This window comes from Corapipo altera, unplaced genomic scaffold (genome assembly GCF_003945725.1).
Source record: "Corapipo altera isolate COAL_440 unplaced genomic scaffold, ASM394572v1 76, whole genome shotgun sequence".
NCBI classification, from domain to species: Eukaryota; Metazoa; Chordata; class Aves; order Passeriformes; family Pipridae; genus Corapipo; species Corapipo altera.
Genome location: NW_020884964.1, coordinates 357,446 through 375,688, shown reverse-complemented (window position 1 = coordinate 375,688; position 18,243 = coordinate 357,446). Strand labels below are relative to the sequence as shown.

Here is an 18,243-nt window from a genome sequence, read left to right as displayed (position 1 = left end):
ACATCGTCTTTGGAGGTTTACAATGTTTGGCTAATTAAAGCCATGACCAGCCAGGGAAAAGTTCTACTCAGCATCTTGTAGGGGTGCAGCTTTGCAGACATTGCTTGTCTTCAAAGCACTTTTGCTGATGTCTCTACTGTAACTTGATGAAAAATTATGCATTGCTTGGCTTTAAAGCTTCAAACTCACTATGACAAAAGCAGTAGCTAATCATCAGCACGGTGTTATTATTTTGGCAGATATAAGTACCTATTCCTGTGCCTAGTCGTGAAGTTTTCCAGCCTGGAAAGCCTACATGGGCCCATGTTTTTCCTCAATGCACAAAGGCTGATAGTGGCAGGATACACTGTGCTGTGCTATAATTTTGCAGCAGGTATTTTAATCCCCTGCCAAGCTGCATGGCAGCAGGGCTGTTATGGACCTAAATCTTTACAGAGATGATGAAACAGATTGAAAAATGAACATGAGTGCTACTGCCATAACACTCATCCACATCTGCCCATCATTATGTTGAGCAGCTCCCTTTTGAAGAGTGACTTGAAACGCAGAGTGATGTTGGATGGTGACCCAGGGGTGCATTCAGGAACAGACTCACAAACCCCAGGATGTTTTTGCTGTGGAAGAAACTTTACAGCTGTTGGGTACACACTAAAGGAGCTATGGGTGAGAGGCTCATGGACAGTGTGGAATGGCACGGCATGGTGTGGCATAGCCGTGCCTGCACCTGCACTGCCCTTCCACAGGCTTAACCTGCTGCTCCACTGCCCAGCCTCCCTGCAAACACTGCTGTAAGTTGCACATTGGGTGGGAAATGGGGTTTTAATGTTTCTTTTCTCAGCTGGGATGTTACATTTTGAAGTGGGAACGTGTGACTTTCACCCGCTCTCCATGGTGAGCTGCAGGAAAAAACCTCAAACTCAGCCTCCAGTGTCTAAGGCATTTTAACTTGCCTGGCAGAAAGGTTGAGGAGCTAAAGCCTGGGTATGTCCAGAACTCAGAGACAACCTACTGTTTCCCAACTGCAAGGCACAGTTAATGTCCACCAAAATATATATGTTTGTTAATCATCCTGTCAGCATTGATCATGACTATATATTCAAGACATGGTGGTAACAGGGCTTTCATATAACTGTAGTCTTTACATGTGTCACAGAAACAGGATCCAAGCATCAGTGATTAGCTTTGCCTTAATATGGGATGCAATTAAATAATTGGTTCTAGCATAGATTAGTTTAGCCATGTTAGCTAGAAAACCTGCAGCAAGGATTGTCTTGCATGATATGTTCAGGCTGTATCCAAAATAATGGGAGGCTCTTGCCTGGAGGCTCTGAGAAAAACTATGCTACAACAGAAGGGATCGCAATTTGAAGAGATAGCTGCTGCACAATGTCCTGTCCTTGTTTTCAGAGGCAGAGGTTAAATGGGACTGCCATCACTTTTAATTACTCTATGCTGGGCAGACATTACCTTGTATAGTTGAGTTCGAGTTTGGAAATGTGAGTGCTCCCCCATGCATTTCAATGCACAATTAGCTAGATGAGCTCTAACTGCCTTCCCCAGAGATTTAATTTAAACTGGTTGATTTTGCCCTAATGTGTGCACACAGAGCCCAGGCTGGGCTGGGAGGTTGTAACATCCAGTTAGTGAGTTATCGTCTCTCCGTCTGTTAAAACAACATCTGCAGGAGATCTTCTTTCTCTCATCTTCCACAGATGTGGGAACAATAATATATCCTGTACTGGGCATACTGGTAAACATGGCACTGGCACCTGCGAGAACTGTACAACAGGGCATTTCTGAGGGAAAGACAATTCTCCAAGGGAGGGAAGATATGATCAGATATAATCAGACCCAACCACAGCTACTACATGTTGCTGCAGTTATTGGGATGCTGAGCCATAAACCTCCAGCCACAGGTGGCTGGAGCAGCAGGAGTTCCTGAAAGCAGAGGGTGTCAAAGGTAAATTTTGGCTCTCAGAGAGTCACTGTCTTCAGGGCTTGGCACCCTCAGTACTGCGCTGCCCTCAGTGCAGCGGTACAGGGAGAACCAGGGACGGGGAGCACTGCTGCCTGGCACCAACATCATCTGTGCCTGTCCGAATTTCAACACTGAGTTCATCTCCCAAATCTCTCCCACTGAACTTGCTTTTCCCCTCTGCTGTCTGGTGACAGCCAGAGTGTTGCTCTGTCCAGCACTACAGACACACATAATGCATCAGGTTTCCTACACATAAGACAAGGATTTAATCAGCTGCCTTATTTATGCAGATACTGTAAATAACTCTGTTGCCTGTTCTGCCTCCTGCTGCTCCTCTACAGCCTGTATTACTGATGCAGCCAAGCCGAGACGTGAGCAAGGCTGATTGTAATTCACCTGGAGCTGTGGTCCAAACTCACCCGCGCTGACAGTAATAGCCTCAATAAACTGCTCCCTCCAGCTGTTTGTGCCAACCACCAGGGCCAGGTTTGTCTTCTTAATGAGCTTGTCCACTGTGTTCTGTGGATAGAGATGCAGAGGAGAGAATTAGGGACTATCAGGCTAGAGATACTGGGCTAAAACCCACTCACACTGGTGCTTACAGCCATGTATTTATAGAAAAAGCTTAGCAGATTTTAAGCTCCGGTCAAGAGCCCCAGCAGCAAAAACAGCAACTCTCCTCTCTGCTGCTAAAAAAGACCTTTTGAAGCCTGCTCACGATGGGAGTCTGAAGCATCTCAGAGACACAGTAAGGGCGGTCTGTTATTTTTTGATACTTCAGAAAAGTGGAAAAGAATTAAATGGCCGGTTTTCAGCTCTTGGTCTGGCACATGCATTCATGGCAGCTGAGCTGCACAACCATTACTTGCATTTAGGGTATCAGCCCTCTGCACTGGGAGTCCTAGGCGTGTAAGTAGGACCTGTGTGTAGCACACCACCGTGAGAACAAGGTTATATTTTAAAGCAACCTGCAGCATTTTGGAGCTCAGTCAGCTCTTACGCTCACCAGACTGATGTTCTAGTATAATAATAACAACCACAAAGAGTCTGTGGGGGGGACAGACAGTCCCTGAAGGACCATGGCTGTGGGCTAAAATGGACAGTGAAGATGCAGAGTGTATTTTAACCCACTGCCATCTCACTGTAGTGACCCTCACCCTTTCATCATGCCTTGGCTCAGTCACCTTCCAAAGCGTCCCTTGGTCCTGCTCTGAGACCTTGTGATGCCACGTGTTGCCTCGCTTTGCTGCAATACCATCAACGTGTGCTTGCCAATGCTGTGCCAACCCAAAAGAAGGGGCCCCAGCCAGAGGGGAAGAAGAACAGGGACAGAGGATGTGGACAGTACCTTGAACTCGTAGGATTCCTCAATGATGATTTCAAGTTTGGTGTGCTCCCCCAGGATTGGGCGCCCCATCTCTGCGATGCGACGCTCCTCCTCCTCCTTGCTGGTCAGTGGCTGCTTTTCCTCATTCTCCTCTGCAAAGCAAAGAGCCCATCAGCGAACCAGGCCCAGCTGGTCACTCTCTGGATGTGGCTTCCTGTCAGAGGGGGAGGTCAGGAAGCCTCCATGTGGGAGCATGAGCGACAGAACAGTGGAGAAGGAGCTCATGGAGCAACAGACAAGATAGTTTTAGGGAGAAGCGCTAGCAAGAGGTCTGCAACTCATCCAACCTCAGAAGGAGTCCTGTTCATCCTTAGTGCTGAGGAACAGTTTTATGCCTGGTACCCGCTGCCTCTCCACAGGGATGCTGGGAAGGGGAAAGATTATCACTAGGGCTGCCCCATTTCCCAGCACTCCAGGTCTGCAGTGGGGTATGGTCAGGACAATTCCATCAGCCTGTTACAACAAGAGAGCTACCAGCAACCCCAGGGCTGAGAACGCATATGAAATCTTGGCTCTGCCTCCTTCTGAGTAGGGTTTTGCCTCAGAGAGGAAGCTGGCAGTCAACTCCTGCTGTGATGGTGGGGCTGGAGGAAATAATACTGGGCCATACAGGTGTGAGGAGTCATCCAAAGGCCAGTGCCTGGCCCCAAACCCTGAGAGAGGCAGCAGCAGAGGGACTACATGAGCAGTGAAGCAGGTCTGCACCTCCACTGGCATCCCTGCAACCTCTGGGGCATGGAGACTGCAGCTCATGGCCTTTGTCACTGTCCCTTGTGCAGACCCCACTAAACTCCCTTCCAGTCCACTCGAGGGATGATCAGAAGAATGTCAGGACTAAAAGGACTGGAGTTAAACTGTAACTAGGCAAACACCACAGTCAGTCCACATGGGATTGACGTGGCCCTCAGGTGTCATGCTATAGGTACCTTGGATGGAGACCACGGTGCAAGGAAGAGGATGATCTCTAGCCTGGACCTTCCTGAAGATGGGTTTGCCTATCAAAGTGATCAGCAGGACATCAGCAGGAGGGACTGCACACCCTGTGCAAACTGTCACCGTGCAGTTAGTAAACTATTCCTACGTCACACGGGGTTAGTGTTGCTCCCTTGCTGGCTACCCCTCATCTGCACAGACAGCAATGAGTTGCTGGAAAGCCCTTCTCCTCCTGCTTGTCAAAGGGACCCACCTCACTGCCAAAGCCTCCTAGGTCTGAATTATTGTTTCCAGGGCTCCTGAGGGGCTGCTCTGCAATGTGTGGGACCCAGGATCTTCTCGTCCTGCAGTGCTTGGCTGAATGACAGATGCTAATGACAGAGGAGCAAGCCCTGCTTCTGGGTCTCGCTGGTGGGAAGGGCAGGGGCTAAAGCAGCCTGCCCCTCCCACAGTGCTTGGGCACCCTGGTGGCTGCCTGGGGAGGACAGGGCCCTGTGCACACCTCCCATGTGGGCAGCACAGAGGGGACAACTGGATCAAGTGGAGAAGCCCACCTTGCTCTAAGAGATGAAGCGGGGCTGCTTGTCACTTCAGGAGTGACAGCTCACCCTCCCCGAGGTGGAGTTAGGTGTGTGTGGCAGGCAGAGCACTCTGTGAGAGGACACTGTGTTAGAGGGACTGGCTGGGGCAGTGGGGCCACAGCTCAGCGCCTTCTTACCATTCCAGAGTTTCCCTCCAGGACAGAACAAAAGCAAAGAGGAAACCAAGAGGAAAGAGCAAAGTGAGCATATGGCCATTAAGAGAAAGGAAGCGGGGGATAGGGGGAAAAGTAGAAATCCATACCTGTGATGGTGAAGCCACCTAGACGAAACCAAATATGAGAGAGAGAGAGAGAGAGAATAAATGAGGATTAGCATTCACACAGCAACACAGACACCTTGCAGCCCACAAGGTGGTCCTTCCCTGCTCCATGGCCAGGAACTGTGGACATGGAGGCTGCTTCCCAACACATACCCAAGGGATAGTGTGGGGAGACCTGAACACAGGCTTTTCAACCCACATCTGCAGTCTGCCACCCCCTGGTATCCAGTATATGCTGTGGAGGGGGTAAAATCAGTGTGAGTCTGCCCCGGGGCTGTGGGTGCTTTGGAGAAACAGGATGGCTTTGCTTCCCTCCCCAGCTGTCCTATCCTGGAAATGACCAGCAGGGAAATGTAAAGGCTGGATAGGCTCTGAATCTTCCCAAGACAGGAGGCAAAGTTTGCACTGTCTCTTCAAAACAGGACTGACCAGTTTTCCTGTCCAGCGACAAGCATCCCTAAGTCTCCAAGAAATCCTGTTTCTGCCACACCAATGTTAGAGGGGATGGGTTAATTTGGATGCCACAAGCCTGTATCATGGCGTGTTGGCAGGTATACTATGGCTGTAACTGAACCACCCCCAAAAAATGCTCCTTGCCACAGCGGATTACCACTCATTAATACTGGTGACTTTGGGACTCTACTCTAAGGAGAGATGGGGCATTAGATACCTGAGTTTACTTAAATAGTGCTGATGACCCTAAAAGAGAATGCTATGAGCAAAGAAAAACTTCAAGCAAAATCAATTGTGTTCTGAAAATACGCAAACTGGAAAAATGGAAAGGAAAAATGAATGCGCGCTTACCAAGCTCATTCAACAACAGGGCTGTGAAGGAGACAGAGACAAACACAGAAGAAGAAAAGTAAATGAATAATGAAATCAAAAGGGATATCCACAGAAAGACACCAGATCCCAGGGCAGAGATTTCAGATCTGTAAGGCTGCAGGATACCATTAGTGTTAAGAGAAAGGCACTAAAAATAAAGGAACAGAAAGGTTTCATGGGATTGTGGATTTAAAATAAAAACCATTGCAAACATGGGGTGGATATGGGATTAAAAGACACACTCCAAAAATTAGTTTTCCCCCTTCGAATTTTATGTGCAAGATCTTCCATTGGTCTCAGAGGCAGTTCTGCCCCAGGGGAGGACACAAGATGTCCCATGTGCAGCAGCTACTGGCTTTGACCTCCTCCAGCTGTCTAATGGGGAGCAACATCTCCAGCATACAGCTGTACTTTTGTCATATGCAATGAGAGAACAAAAGTCTGTGGCAAGGCTTGGCTCAAGGATCTTGTTGCTCAACATTTTAGGTCTCCAAAAAGAAAAAGCCTCTTGCTTAGTGCCCTGGTGGGTCTCACACTCCTGAGATGCAGACCCCAACACAACTCTGTGGTCCGGGGTGACATTTCAGAGATGCCTTTGTCTCTGGGCTGCCCTTGTCACACTACCCCTGCCTCGCTGCCTCTTGAACAAAACCAAGTACAAAGAAACGAGTTAAAAATAAAAAAGATTGCATGGCCAAAGCAGCAAATAGCATCCCTTAAATTTCTGACTTCCAACCAGTGAGTTCTCAAAGCTCAGCTTCTCTCAGTTTTCCTCAGTTATCTTTGTGACTAGGAAAATGAGAAACTTTATTTCCTTTTCCTTTTATTTTTAGCTAAAATTTTCAGCTAGGATCTACAGAGTTAGTACCACAATTCTCAAACTTGGCCCTGGAAAGCATATTTGCCCTTGCCGGACTTGCAAGACTGAGTCCACATTGGCCTTTGTGAAGCTGGGCAAGGCTGGAGCTGCTGAGTGGAGTTGTCCACGTGTAAATTTATCTTGGCAACATTCTCTATGCTCCATACATGCCACCAGCACCATTTAATGATACAGACCCCACCTGCAGTGCCTGAGTCATGCCAGTGTGTCTGATTTTTTTAGTCCAGCTTTTGCTAGCTGGTCACATAAACCAGCAGGAAAGCTGATGGAGGGGATGACGCAGCTGACCTAGACAGTACCTGAGCTGAAGAGGAACGTGGCAAGTCCCCACTCAGTGTGGGGCCCTCTCTGTCCTGATCAAATAATATATTACAGCCCCATGCCTGCTGAAGGGAGCGCTGATGTCCCAGAAACTAGAAAGCAGCTCCAAGGCAGACAGAGCAAATGAGGCTGCCAAGTTTCTACAAAGGCTTTAATAATGGTCCATATCTTAAGCGGCTCTAAAACTGCTTCTTGCTCAGCCATGAATAGCATGCAGAACTAGCTGTTGCCATTAATTTTCACCCTATTTTCCAGCAGAAAAAATACATGGGAAAATAGGTGAACTCTGCCTTTTTGGGAAGTTTTGCAGTTGGTTCAAAAATGTGATGAAAGAGGAAATTGTTTTTATTATTCCTGTGAGAAGCTATTATCCAATGCAGAGCCATGAAACTTCATTTGAGTATAACCTGATTTACCTAAAGTGATTGCATCTCATGGTACTACCTGCTTGTGCTGTGATTTTCGACTATTTTCAGATCCTAGTGCCAGCATAAAAAGGCTAAAATTACTGCTCTGGCCATGCATTTTATTTCAAGCGAAAGCTGTTTTATCTTCTGATAAAAATGATGCAGTGTTGCCTTTTTACTTGTCGAGACTGAACGTTCTACGTGATTAAATGAAGGTGTAGCTGCAACGTGGCAGGGCAGTTACTCTCAAAACACCTCAGGGGGCTGGTGATGCTCATTGTCCCCTGCCCAGGTGCTCCGGGGCCATCCTGAGAGCACGCCTTGCTCCTCGTGAGTGAGGCAGAATCCTCTCAAAATGACAGAGGAAAGAAAACAGAGCAAAAAGGTGCAGCGGCCAAGATTCGGAGGAGGGAGGGCAAAACGGCCAGGAGCCAAAGTGCGAGGAGAAAGGAGTGTGAGAGTAGGAAGACACAGAGAAAGCGGACGGCAGCGTCTCGAGAGCTGGTCTGGTTTTACTCTCACACCTTTCACTCCTCGTCGTAGCCACACTGGATCCCCAAGCACAAGGAAGAAACTGCACTCTTTCTCATACTCCTCACGGTCAAGTACTCTAAGGGTAATGAATTTCCTGTGGGAACACAAGACAAAGGCAAACACATGATTGGCATCACACACACATGCAGTTCACGTCCGCCCGGGTGCTGTGGTGACAGAGATGGTTGGGTGGGGGAAAGCGGCTGCACATCCCTCCTGGGGCATATGGGGAAGGGCAGGAGCATCCCCACCACCTGGCCAAGGTTGTAGCTTGGTGAGCTGGGGAAAGGCCGCGTTCAGAGGGAATGGGAAGTGGTCTTGCTCCTGCCCTTTTCCATAGGCTCTGGGGATGTGAGCTCGGTGTTGCAGGTGCCAGACATGAGTGAGCCAGACAGGGACACACAGGCTGGGCTCAGCCCCGGAGCACGTCCCCCACCTTTCTTCTCACTCATCTCCACCAGCCGGGGCTCCCCGATCTCTAGGTAGAAGGTCTTGTTTTTCTCATACTCCTCATCATCTATCACCTTGATTGATATCGTTTTGCTGCAACAGAGAAGAAGAAATAGAGATTCAAGAGTAAGGGGGGAAAAGGGAGGAGGGGAAACAGGGAGAGGAAGAAAAGGTAGAAGAGGAGGAAGAGGAGGATGGAAACAGCAGGAGAAGGGAGCTGCGAACAGAAAACAGTGGTTTTGGTAGCACAGGCTGGAGGGACAGCACAGCCAAAAGCAAAGGCAGGAGCCAATGGGCCAAGCTTGCCTCAGGATGAGCACAGACCACAGGGTCAGAGCACCAGCAGCTTGCAGGGTGCCATCCCCCCTGGCATGGTCATAGGCCAACACAACCTGGGCCAGCTTGCCCTAGAAGTGCCTTGGAGGGGCAGTGGGGGCAGCAAGACACCTCCCTTTCCAAAAACCTAGGGTATAGAACAGCTCCTTGATAGCTTGCACACACTGCATGGGTATGAGAACTGGGAACAAGCACAGACCAAGCCTCTGAAAGCATGATGCACTGCTCAAGCTTGTGCATGGAAGAGACTCTGTCTCACCAGGCACAGCAGATCCATGCACAACATCATGTTCAGTTGCTCGGTTTGGACTTTGGAGGGTCTAATTTACAAGCTTGAAAGAGATGTTGGAGTAGGACTTTTTCTGTGAAGAGAATGTAAAGGAAAAATAGTCTTTCTGGTTAGAGCAGGGTGATGGAAAGCTTCTCTGATGGTGAGATTTTACTTTTTTAATTTCACTTCACAAGCAGCACATCCTTTCCCAAACCTTCAAGGTTTAATTTTCTCCTGTTTAAGAGTTGAGCAGCAATTCTCCCTCACATGACCCAGGGTTGCTGAATTTGCCTCTGCAGCATCATCAGGACAGGTCCAAAGGCAGAGTCCCTGCCCAGAGCATAGCCACAAGCACACATCACAGAAGATGAAAGCCTTGCAGGAGGCTGTGGCCACCCACAGAGAGGTTTGCTCCTTGAGCCCCCAATAAAGTGAAAATTGCTTTACCAGGGGAAAAAAATTAGCACAGAAGAAGTTTTTCAGCTCTTTTCAGGGACTGAAAGCAGTCCAGAAACATCCAGCTGAAAGCTGCTCACCAGAAGGTGACCAAATCTGGGGTACAAGGGGTATGGTGTGGGGGGACCGTGCTACTGTGATCCTTCCTACAGTGCAAAGTCCTTGGAAAGACAACATATGAGACAGAAATCCAGCAGCCTCTGCTCCGCCCTGGAATGTCTGCTCACTGTCATGCACTCATGGCATTGCTGATGGGACAAGACCTCCTCCTGGCTCTGACCTTGTCCCAGACAAAAAATAAGAAGGAATAACAACACTAAAAAGCCAGTGCAGTGACTGTCTGTAGCCCTGTGCTTGCTGCCGACCTTCTGATTGGGTTTGCTTTCCCCCAACACTTGACAGCTCTGCGATCCTGTGAATGCTCTTAAAGAAGCTTCCCAGTTACTCTCTCCCTGTCCAAGCTTGTCTGTCTTGTCCTTCGAAGAAATGTTTCTTGTCCCATCCCTGGCTCCTCTGCACTTTCCACGAGCAGCCAGCACAAGTTGAAGCAGCCCCAAGGCTGCTCTAATATATGATCAAGGAGGTTCTGCTGCTCCTGGCAAGTCCTAGCACTGAAAACGCATAAACGTGGAAGAAAGCCATGCTCTAGGGGAGTGAAATTCAGGCCATGCTGCTGTAATTTCTGGCTTTCTCCCCTTCTTGCACATCTGCACTGGCCACCCAGAGCCCCTCTGTTAAGCTGACAAGTATCTGGCAGCAGAGTCAACATTTTCTACTCATTCGGGGTAAACACCGCAAGCACTCCGAGGAACAGCCAGGATGATTTCTTGTGCTGTTTGCTGTGAGTCAGGAGTGTATTAAGTTTGCCCTTCATGCTCATAATGAAACCATTTACTCAAGAGCAAGTGATGGCTGTGAAAAGTGTAACAATGCAGCACTGCTCGGTGTAATTTTATAATGAATATCTGTAATAATTTGTCCAGTTTGTAATTATTGCTGCAATAGGTTTGTACACAGGAAAAATGGTTACCAAGCATGCAGCTGATCTTGCTCTGCCTTGATGAGTTAGGGGAAATTATCGTATATTAAAAAAACTAATGAAGGATATAAAAATGCTCTTAGCTAAGCTTTCAAGGAGAACCTGGCAGAATTACTGGAATGGCACAATTTCAGAAACATTACTAACAAAATCAATAATTCTCCTGACAATGCCTATTGAAATGTACACCTCATCCTGCCCTCATGTATGAAAAAATAACTTTTTTCAGGAAAGTTAATTAAAAGGGATGCCTTCTTAAATTCTGAGAACAGCAGAGGTATCAAAATGTAAACTGCCTGTGGGTGTGCTCTGGCTTGCTGTGTGTGGCATACCTCAAAGGCACACAAAATAATTCTCTCTCTTACGAAAAGAAACCAGGATGCCACTTAAAAAGGATTTTTCTGATACTTAGACCCAACACCAACAGGACTTCCTTGAATAATGCAGAATAATGGGGCATAAAGTGCCACTGCCAGGAGGTGGTGTTATTATGCAGTTTTCCAAGTGATCATTCTAGGGGGTGAACAAGTGCCCCGTGTTAGGTAGATGTGCCCTGCTGCTTTTTCTGCTGTTAGGAAAAGGGGCAGGAAGAACAAAGGCCAAGTCCACTCTCTGTATGAATCTCCAATCAGCAAGAATTGCTGAGGCAAATTTGTCCCTGGGATGAGACTGCAATCCCAGAGAAAAGGATTACCTCCTAATGGTGTTTGAGAAGCAGCAAGTATATGAAAATAACACGAGCTATTCTTAGAGCATGCCTGATCTGCATCACACTGCCTTTTGCCTGCTACAACCCCCCTCTGTAGGGTCCTGCACGCATGTGGCCATGTGGCAGTGTTTGATCAGTGGAGAAGGAGGAGGATCAGGCAACTGCACAATTTATCCTGCCTCAAAGGACTGCTTTCTGCAGTAATCTAGGATGTGCACTCATATCACCCTGCTCTTCCTGGACCCTTCAATATGGTCTCTGCCTCTCACTCCTGCTGTAGAGAGGTGGCTGTGAGGATGTGGGCAGCAACAAGCTACCATGGGGCTGTCGGTGAGTCTGTGGAATTCAGCCTGTGTTCCTGGTGCCCTCACCTAGTCCTGTGCTCCTGCTGCATTCAGGGTGCAGCTCTATCAGCCTGCTGCCCACAGTCCTCTTTTTCAGAGGTATGGGTTGCTGTGTGAGGCTATTTTCTTGCATTACAAGACATGGTGGGAAACGAGGCAGAGGTGGGTGGCTGGCAGAGCCAGGACAGCTTGGCTAAGGCTCACAGAGCGATGTGAACCGACTGCAGCACTGAGCTCTGCTGAGCTGCCCCTGGACTTTACCAGCTAGACACAGTGGGCTGAAGAGACCCAAAGTCCTGACAGCGCAAGTACACACTGAAATTTGGATTTAAAATCTCTCTCTCCTGTGGCCCAGAGGCTCTTTCAGCACAAGCTGTGATAGCTCTTGTACAACAGAAAACCAAAGGGGCACTGATTATCACCCTGAAACCCCTGGTGCTCAGTCACTGCAGGGCCAGGAACCAGGAGTCCCAAATCCATGAGACAGAGGGAAAAATCAGAAGATTAAACCACGAAACATTTTCTTCTCCTTGTGAGAATCTGTGGTCAATCTAGATGGTGTTTCCAAGATGTCCCTTCTAGACAGAGGTCTAGAATCAGCTTTGATTTGGGGCTGACAGTGGTGTGTGTGCCATAACCTAATGTCTCCAGGAGCCAAACAGTCCAGATCCCATGACTGTGCAAGACCACAGCCCTTGAAAAGATGGATTTTTTCTTCCTGTTTTGACCCTCAATCACACTGCAGGTGGGAAAAAGCAATTTCTGAAGAATCTCTCCAACACATTTGAATGCCTGGGGATAGACGTCCTGTGTTGGTCTTAACAACCAGCCTTGACACCCCTCCCTGTCCCTTCCTCCTTGCCTCCTGCAGGGATCCCCAGTGATACCACGGGGCAAGTTTGCAGCAAAGCACAGCTGCTGCTGGTCCCTTTCACCTGAGCTAAAGAACCGTGCTTTGACATGAAGACTGAGAGCCCGTCCAACTGTCTGCACTTCTGTACCAGAAACTGCACTTCCTCGAGTCTGTAGTCAAAGCAATTGCTGAGGGAACGAGTTTCATCTCATTTCCATGTACTGGAAATCAAAGAATAAAACGCATCTTGCAGAATTGCAGCTCCAGCTCTTCTCCTCTTGCAGACAACCAGCAGCAACAAAAGAAGGTTGGTAATTTTGGCATACAAAGCTCTGCACTCACTCCAAGTCCAATGCTCTCTGTCAGGAGTCATTTCAAACCATGATATTTCATTCAAACCATAAAGGTCTTTTATCAGAACATTCCCACACAACCCTTAGTTAAAATAGCCCATGGAAAAGTCCTTTTGGCTGGTGATGGGGTACCAAAGAAGAGCTGATACACCCCATCAGACCCAATGACCGGCCAGCACAGTCTCTTCTTGTGATAACTGCCAAAACCACCTTGGAGTAGGAGGACAGGCACATAGACATTATTTCCAGCTGATCCTCTCCCAGCCCCAGGCATCTTTGCCTCAGGGGTTTCCTAGCTAGACCAGGTTTCTGTGTACTTAGCTATGCTCTGCAGATTTCTCACATTGCCCTTTGAGCTTCTGTAAGCTTTTGGCATTTGCAGTATCCCATGTGCCAGGGAGAGCAGCGTGATTGCTAACGCCAGCTCAGTGTCATGGACAGCAAAGGAAGTGATGTGCATTTGGCATAAGCACGCCAGCCCACCTGCCATTTTCTGGGCACATCTCTGGAAAGGGCAAGAGAGAGTGCCCAGATGTCTGCCTGCAAATGACATAGCAATAGCAGGACAGGGCTGCAAGTCTCCTGTCAGTGGGGAAGCAAACTGGCTTTGTGCAATGGCAAAGGCAGGGCAAAGAAGAGAACTAATGCTTAGAGCAAAATGCCAGCTGGGGATGGCACTTGCTTGAGGTTGGCCCTGTGAGAACAAGTTGGACCAGAAACCTCCTAACCCAGAGCCCTTCCAATCCAGAGATCTTGCCCAACTCCACTCTGCTGTGTACCCAGATCAGAATTCTCTCAGCTAAGAAATCATCATTGTGCCCAGACCACCCATGAGCCAGAGCTGGAATAGCAAAGACCTGCACATGGTCAGTAACGGTGCTTCCAGTGGGCCAGGAAAATTACAATCTCTAAACACACAACTAATCAGCTGTTATAGCAGCCCATGAGAACATGGCATGCTGTTGCTGTCTGGACAGATACTTATTCCTGAATCAATAGAGGGAACAGTGCACTTACGCAACTTGTCACCCATCCAGCTTCCACTGCTCACCCAGGAGAACTACATGCTTGGAGGACTTTCAACTGCAGATTCATAGTTATAACATCCAGGCTAGGCAGTCAGGAGTGGGATCCTGTGCTGCCAGCCCTGATGTTCCAACAGATGAGCATTTCCCACCCAGAGAGCATTCAATTATGGAGGGAGAAATAGCCACAAGGGATACATGTTCTGGAGGTGATACTTCAGAGCCACATCCATCAGTGCTGCCTGTTCTAGCATGCACTTTCAGGCTCCCACAGAAACCTGCCACATTGATTTCTCATACATCTGCTTGTCAACCAGTCACTTAATTAGATGAAGTTAAAGCTTGCCATGAGAGATGGGCATGTGGCTTGGGAACTTCCCTGCCTCACACAACTCGTGATCACTGGGCACTGTAAAGACGGGCAAGTGGGCCCATCACCAGAACTGGGCACCATCAGAGCCAGAAGCCAGGGCTGTGTAAATGAGTCATGGCCACAGTGAGGAGCCTGGACCAGACCCCAGGGGATGGTTGGAGCCATCTACCAAGAGCAAGGGAACCATTCCTCTTGCCATCCCTGCCTTTGCTACGCTCTGCTCTCCTCCTGGATGTCCTTATCTTCTCTGTGAGCCTCCCCAGAGGCTACAGGGGCTCAAGGCTCCATCCATGCTATTACAGATGCAAAGAGACTTTGTTGCTCCCCTGTCTGTCTCTGCAGCCCACAACTCTGCCGATCGAGGCACCAGGGAGTGCTTCTGTGCACTTAGCAGCTTCACTGCTCAAATTTCTGACAGCTACTTGAGGAAGGAAGTTGTCTTGTTGCTGGGTTGGAAAAGGAGCTGATAGGGCTTTTCTTCTACCAGTTGACAATAAAACTGCACCTTATGGTGAGGAGGTGGCAGCCTCACAGGCAGAGAGACACCCAAGTCTGTGGTGTAGGCATTTGTCCCAGACACAAGGGATGTGTGTGTGGTGGGGGACAAAGGACAGGGCAACAAAATGCCTGCTCAAGCAGTGCAGGGACAAACCTTCCTGAGGGACAGAAGAGATGCAAAAATGGGCCAGATTATGTGAATGACCTTGTATAACACATGATTTTAACTATTATCCAGTGGTCTCCGACAGAGGAGAGGGTTCATTAGGGTTTCCTATCCCTGCTGATATGTTCCCATCTGTGTAAGATGTCCCATGAGTCACCCATGCAGGATCCTTTGCCGAACCAAGCCTCGCTGACATGAAATGTCTGTACTTAATGAAAATTTTGCCTGCAGCACGCTGCGAACATGACAGGGAGGGAAAAGGAAAACCTGCCTGAAACGAAGCGTGACGCATGCTTTGGGTAGTGTGGATGTGATCTGATCTGATGTGGCAGCTTGGTTTGCTGGTCCAGCAGTCCAGGTCTGCATGAGGCTGCACAGTCCAATGCCTCTCAAAAATGTGACTGAGCACAACCAGCCCGGACACTGCAAACAAGGGGAGAGGGAAATGGTCCCTCTATTTTCCCTCCATCTCTGGAGCCAAAATTCATCTGGTTACTCTTATTTTCTTAGATGTCCTCCACCTCTTTCCCCAAGGTTTCCTGAATCAGTCTGTCTAAGACCACAGGGCTGTGTTGTCATTTCCATGTCTGTATAAACCAACTGCTCCTCTGGCCTCAGGATACGTTGAGTTTAAATGACAACATACGGCTCAGATATATAACACCGGCCTGCTCCAGAGCATCACTACCAGGAAAATCCTGGAAAAAGATCCAGCCTGCTCTTCCCTGGCCTTGTAGAAATACAAGGTATGAGAGGTGGTCTGCAGACACAGGAAGACTGAGAGCTGTTGCTGCTTGAATAGCTGGGAGATGACAGGCACAGCTGATGCTCAGTGTCTCAGAAAATACTCTTCAGGAGTGACGATTGCCAGGTAAGATGATTTCACATGCTAGACTGAATGCTGCTTGACTCTCCTCTTAGGAAGACCATATTGAGAAGTATTTGTCAGATCAGAAATGTTTTTCTGGTGAATCATCAATGTCTGCTCTGAATTGACTGAATTTCATGCTCTGACTAATGCACTTCTTCATTCATCTGCCAGTGTCACATCCTGCAAGGACCCAGCTAGGTGAAGATGAATGGCACTCTCTTGATCTGCCCCAAACTAGTGCCTGAGACTTTGGTGATGATTAAATGTTTCCTTGTCCCAGGACAGCTGGAGCTGTGGCCTCCCCTTCCATGGCTCTGAATGTGCTAACACAGGACTAAACCGTTTTTCTGCTTTTTCCCAATCTCATTGCCATGCATGTCTAGTGATGGTGATCCACAGTCCTGAAAGCTACCAGAGTGCCTGGTGGAGGCAGGATCACTGGGGGATCAAACAGGAGAGATCCATCTGGATCAGTATCTGGAGCTCCAAGGACAATTTGCACAAACAGTGTAATACAAGTGATGACTAGGAAGGAAAACACATTTGATGTGAGTTTGATCAAAAACACCCCCAGCAGCAATTACTTAAGGTACCTGGGAAAGCTGACAGAGCAGAAATAACTTCTCCCCTGGCTTTTCACAGCCCTGCCCATGCCAGCTAAAAACTGCATTAGTCCTGAAAAATTCAGCCTGTGCTGCAAGCAAAGGATTGACTGCCCAGGGCTCAGCCCAGCCCAACATCCTTGCTCAGTATAAAACCCTGCAAATCCCACTTCTAAGCCTACAGAGTTAAGAGCCAAAATCTGACATTTCCCTCCATTCTGCCTTTCTGGGATTTTTTCCTGACTGAGCTGGCTGGTCCAATATTTCGTCATGCTCTGTTGGCAAGATCTGCCATGGTGGTGGGGTGGCATGTTGCAGGGAAGAGACACATGCTCACCTGAGAAGTGGTCTGGGCTGGATTTGAAATTCCCACTGGAAAAACTTGAAGTGGAAAACAAGCATGGTGAAGAATAAAATTGTGACAGGGTTTGAGTGAGAGAGGACCTCTGGGTCAAACACCTATCCCTCTCCCTGATTGTCCTTGTACACATTTTTCCCAAGGAAAAGCAACTGGAAACATATATAAGTGCTTCTTGCACCCAAATACACATGCAGATTTTCTTTGCAGCCAGGTTCCCCCTCACCACAATAATTGCTCTCACCTTTCAAATAAATATGAGTTGCTCTTCCCTGTGTGCACCTGGATAGTTGCCATGACAATATTCCTCAAACAGGAGACATCACTCTTATTGAAATGGCTTTGGCCTCCACAAAATGAATTTCAGTGAGAAACTGCCAGCGAAAAGGACATTTCTGCAGTTCTGTAAATCATTTAGAAAACTTTGCTGAGTTAAAGCTGACTAAACAAAACAGTGGGGACCATGAGAAATAACAGGTCCATGTCTAATAGCATGGCTTCAGTATCAGGAATTGGGATTCAAGGAAGCCCAAAATACATCTGCTGTGCATGAACTGCTCCAGCAGCGCCACTGCAGCAGGACTTTGTATCAATCCTAGCAGTTTCCCTCCCAGGGAAGGCACATTTCAAATTCTGTTTGCCTGGGCTTTAGGGCAAGGGATTCTTGTTTGAGAAGACACTGGACGAGGGGGCTCAACTGTGCCCTGCCACTCTACCAGTGCTGCTGACAGCTAGCTCTGCTGCTGGAAAAGCAGCTGTACATGGGAAAAGAAGAAGACAAGGAACGCTCAGTGACAGCCGAGGTCATGCCACAAAAAGGGCAAACATCAATACAGAATGTGCAGGTCCACTTTCAAGAGCAGTGTCCACTGTCATTTTAACTCCATCCTCAGTCAGGAATGCACCTGATTCCTCTTATTTGCTGGTTGGTCCCAAAGGTCAGGCCCTCTTTTCAAGACACTCCTCCAAAACCCTTGGTGTGGTGACCCAGCTGCAGGATCAAAGCTTCCTGATGGTGTCGCAGAAGTAAGCACTTCACCGTGGCTTCATTCTTTGCCCAGTGAAGGATGCAAGTGACTTGATGTCAAGACTTGGGCAGTTCCTGTGACCATTTTGTGCTCACATGGGCATCACCCTGCTCTTCTCAACAGCTTCTGTGTCAGCTTAACAGACCATGCTAAGCTGCACATGCACTCAAGTTGCAAACTGCAGAACAGAATGACACTGTCTCAGCCTGTGGTGCTGTATGCAGTGTGATCTGTATTTGGAAGCATAGCACACCACAAGCATCCTACCTGCTCTCCCTGGAGGGGCCCTGTGGATGCTAATGGACTCCTAAGCTACAGAAAAGCCTTTTGAACTTTTATGACCTTGTCACCAAGTGTCACACTGAACTTCCATGAGAAGAAGTTG

The 18,243-nt window shown here is 48.3% G+C and overlaps 1 protein-coding gene across 4 annotated transcripts in view; it reads right to left on the bottom strand.

The window, feature by feature from the left end:
• Positions 1-18,243, bottom strand: part of SLC8A1 (solute carrier family 8 member A1) — a 128,027-nt gene that overhangs the window by 18,300 nt on the left and 91,484 nt on the right. For 2 of the 4 annotated variants that reach the window (XM_027664586.1, XM_027664584.1), the window contains 4 exons: positions 8,563-8,669; positions 5,142-5,159; positions 3,327-3,457; positions 2,398-2,497 (listed from right to left, as the gene is read on the bottom strand). In XM_027664586.1, coding sequence (XP_027520387.1) covers positions 2,398-2,497; positions 3,327-3,457; positions 5,142-5,159; positions 8,563-8,669 — 356 coding nt within the window. Of the gene's footprint in view, positions 1-2,397; positions 2,498-3,326; positions 3,458-4,291; positions 4,361-5,016; positions 5,032-5,141; positions 5,160-5,963; positions 5,985-8,116; positions 8,221-8,562; positions 8,670-18,243 lie in introns of all 4 variants that reach the window. The other 2 variants (XM_027664587.1, XM_027664585.1) reach the window with 2 other exon arrangements.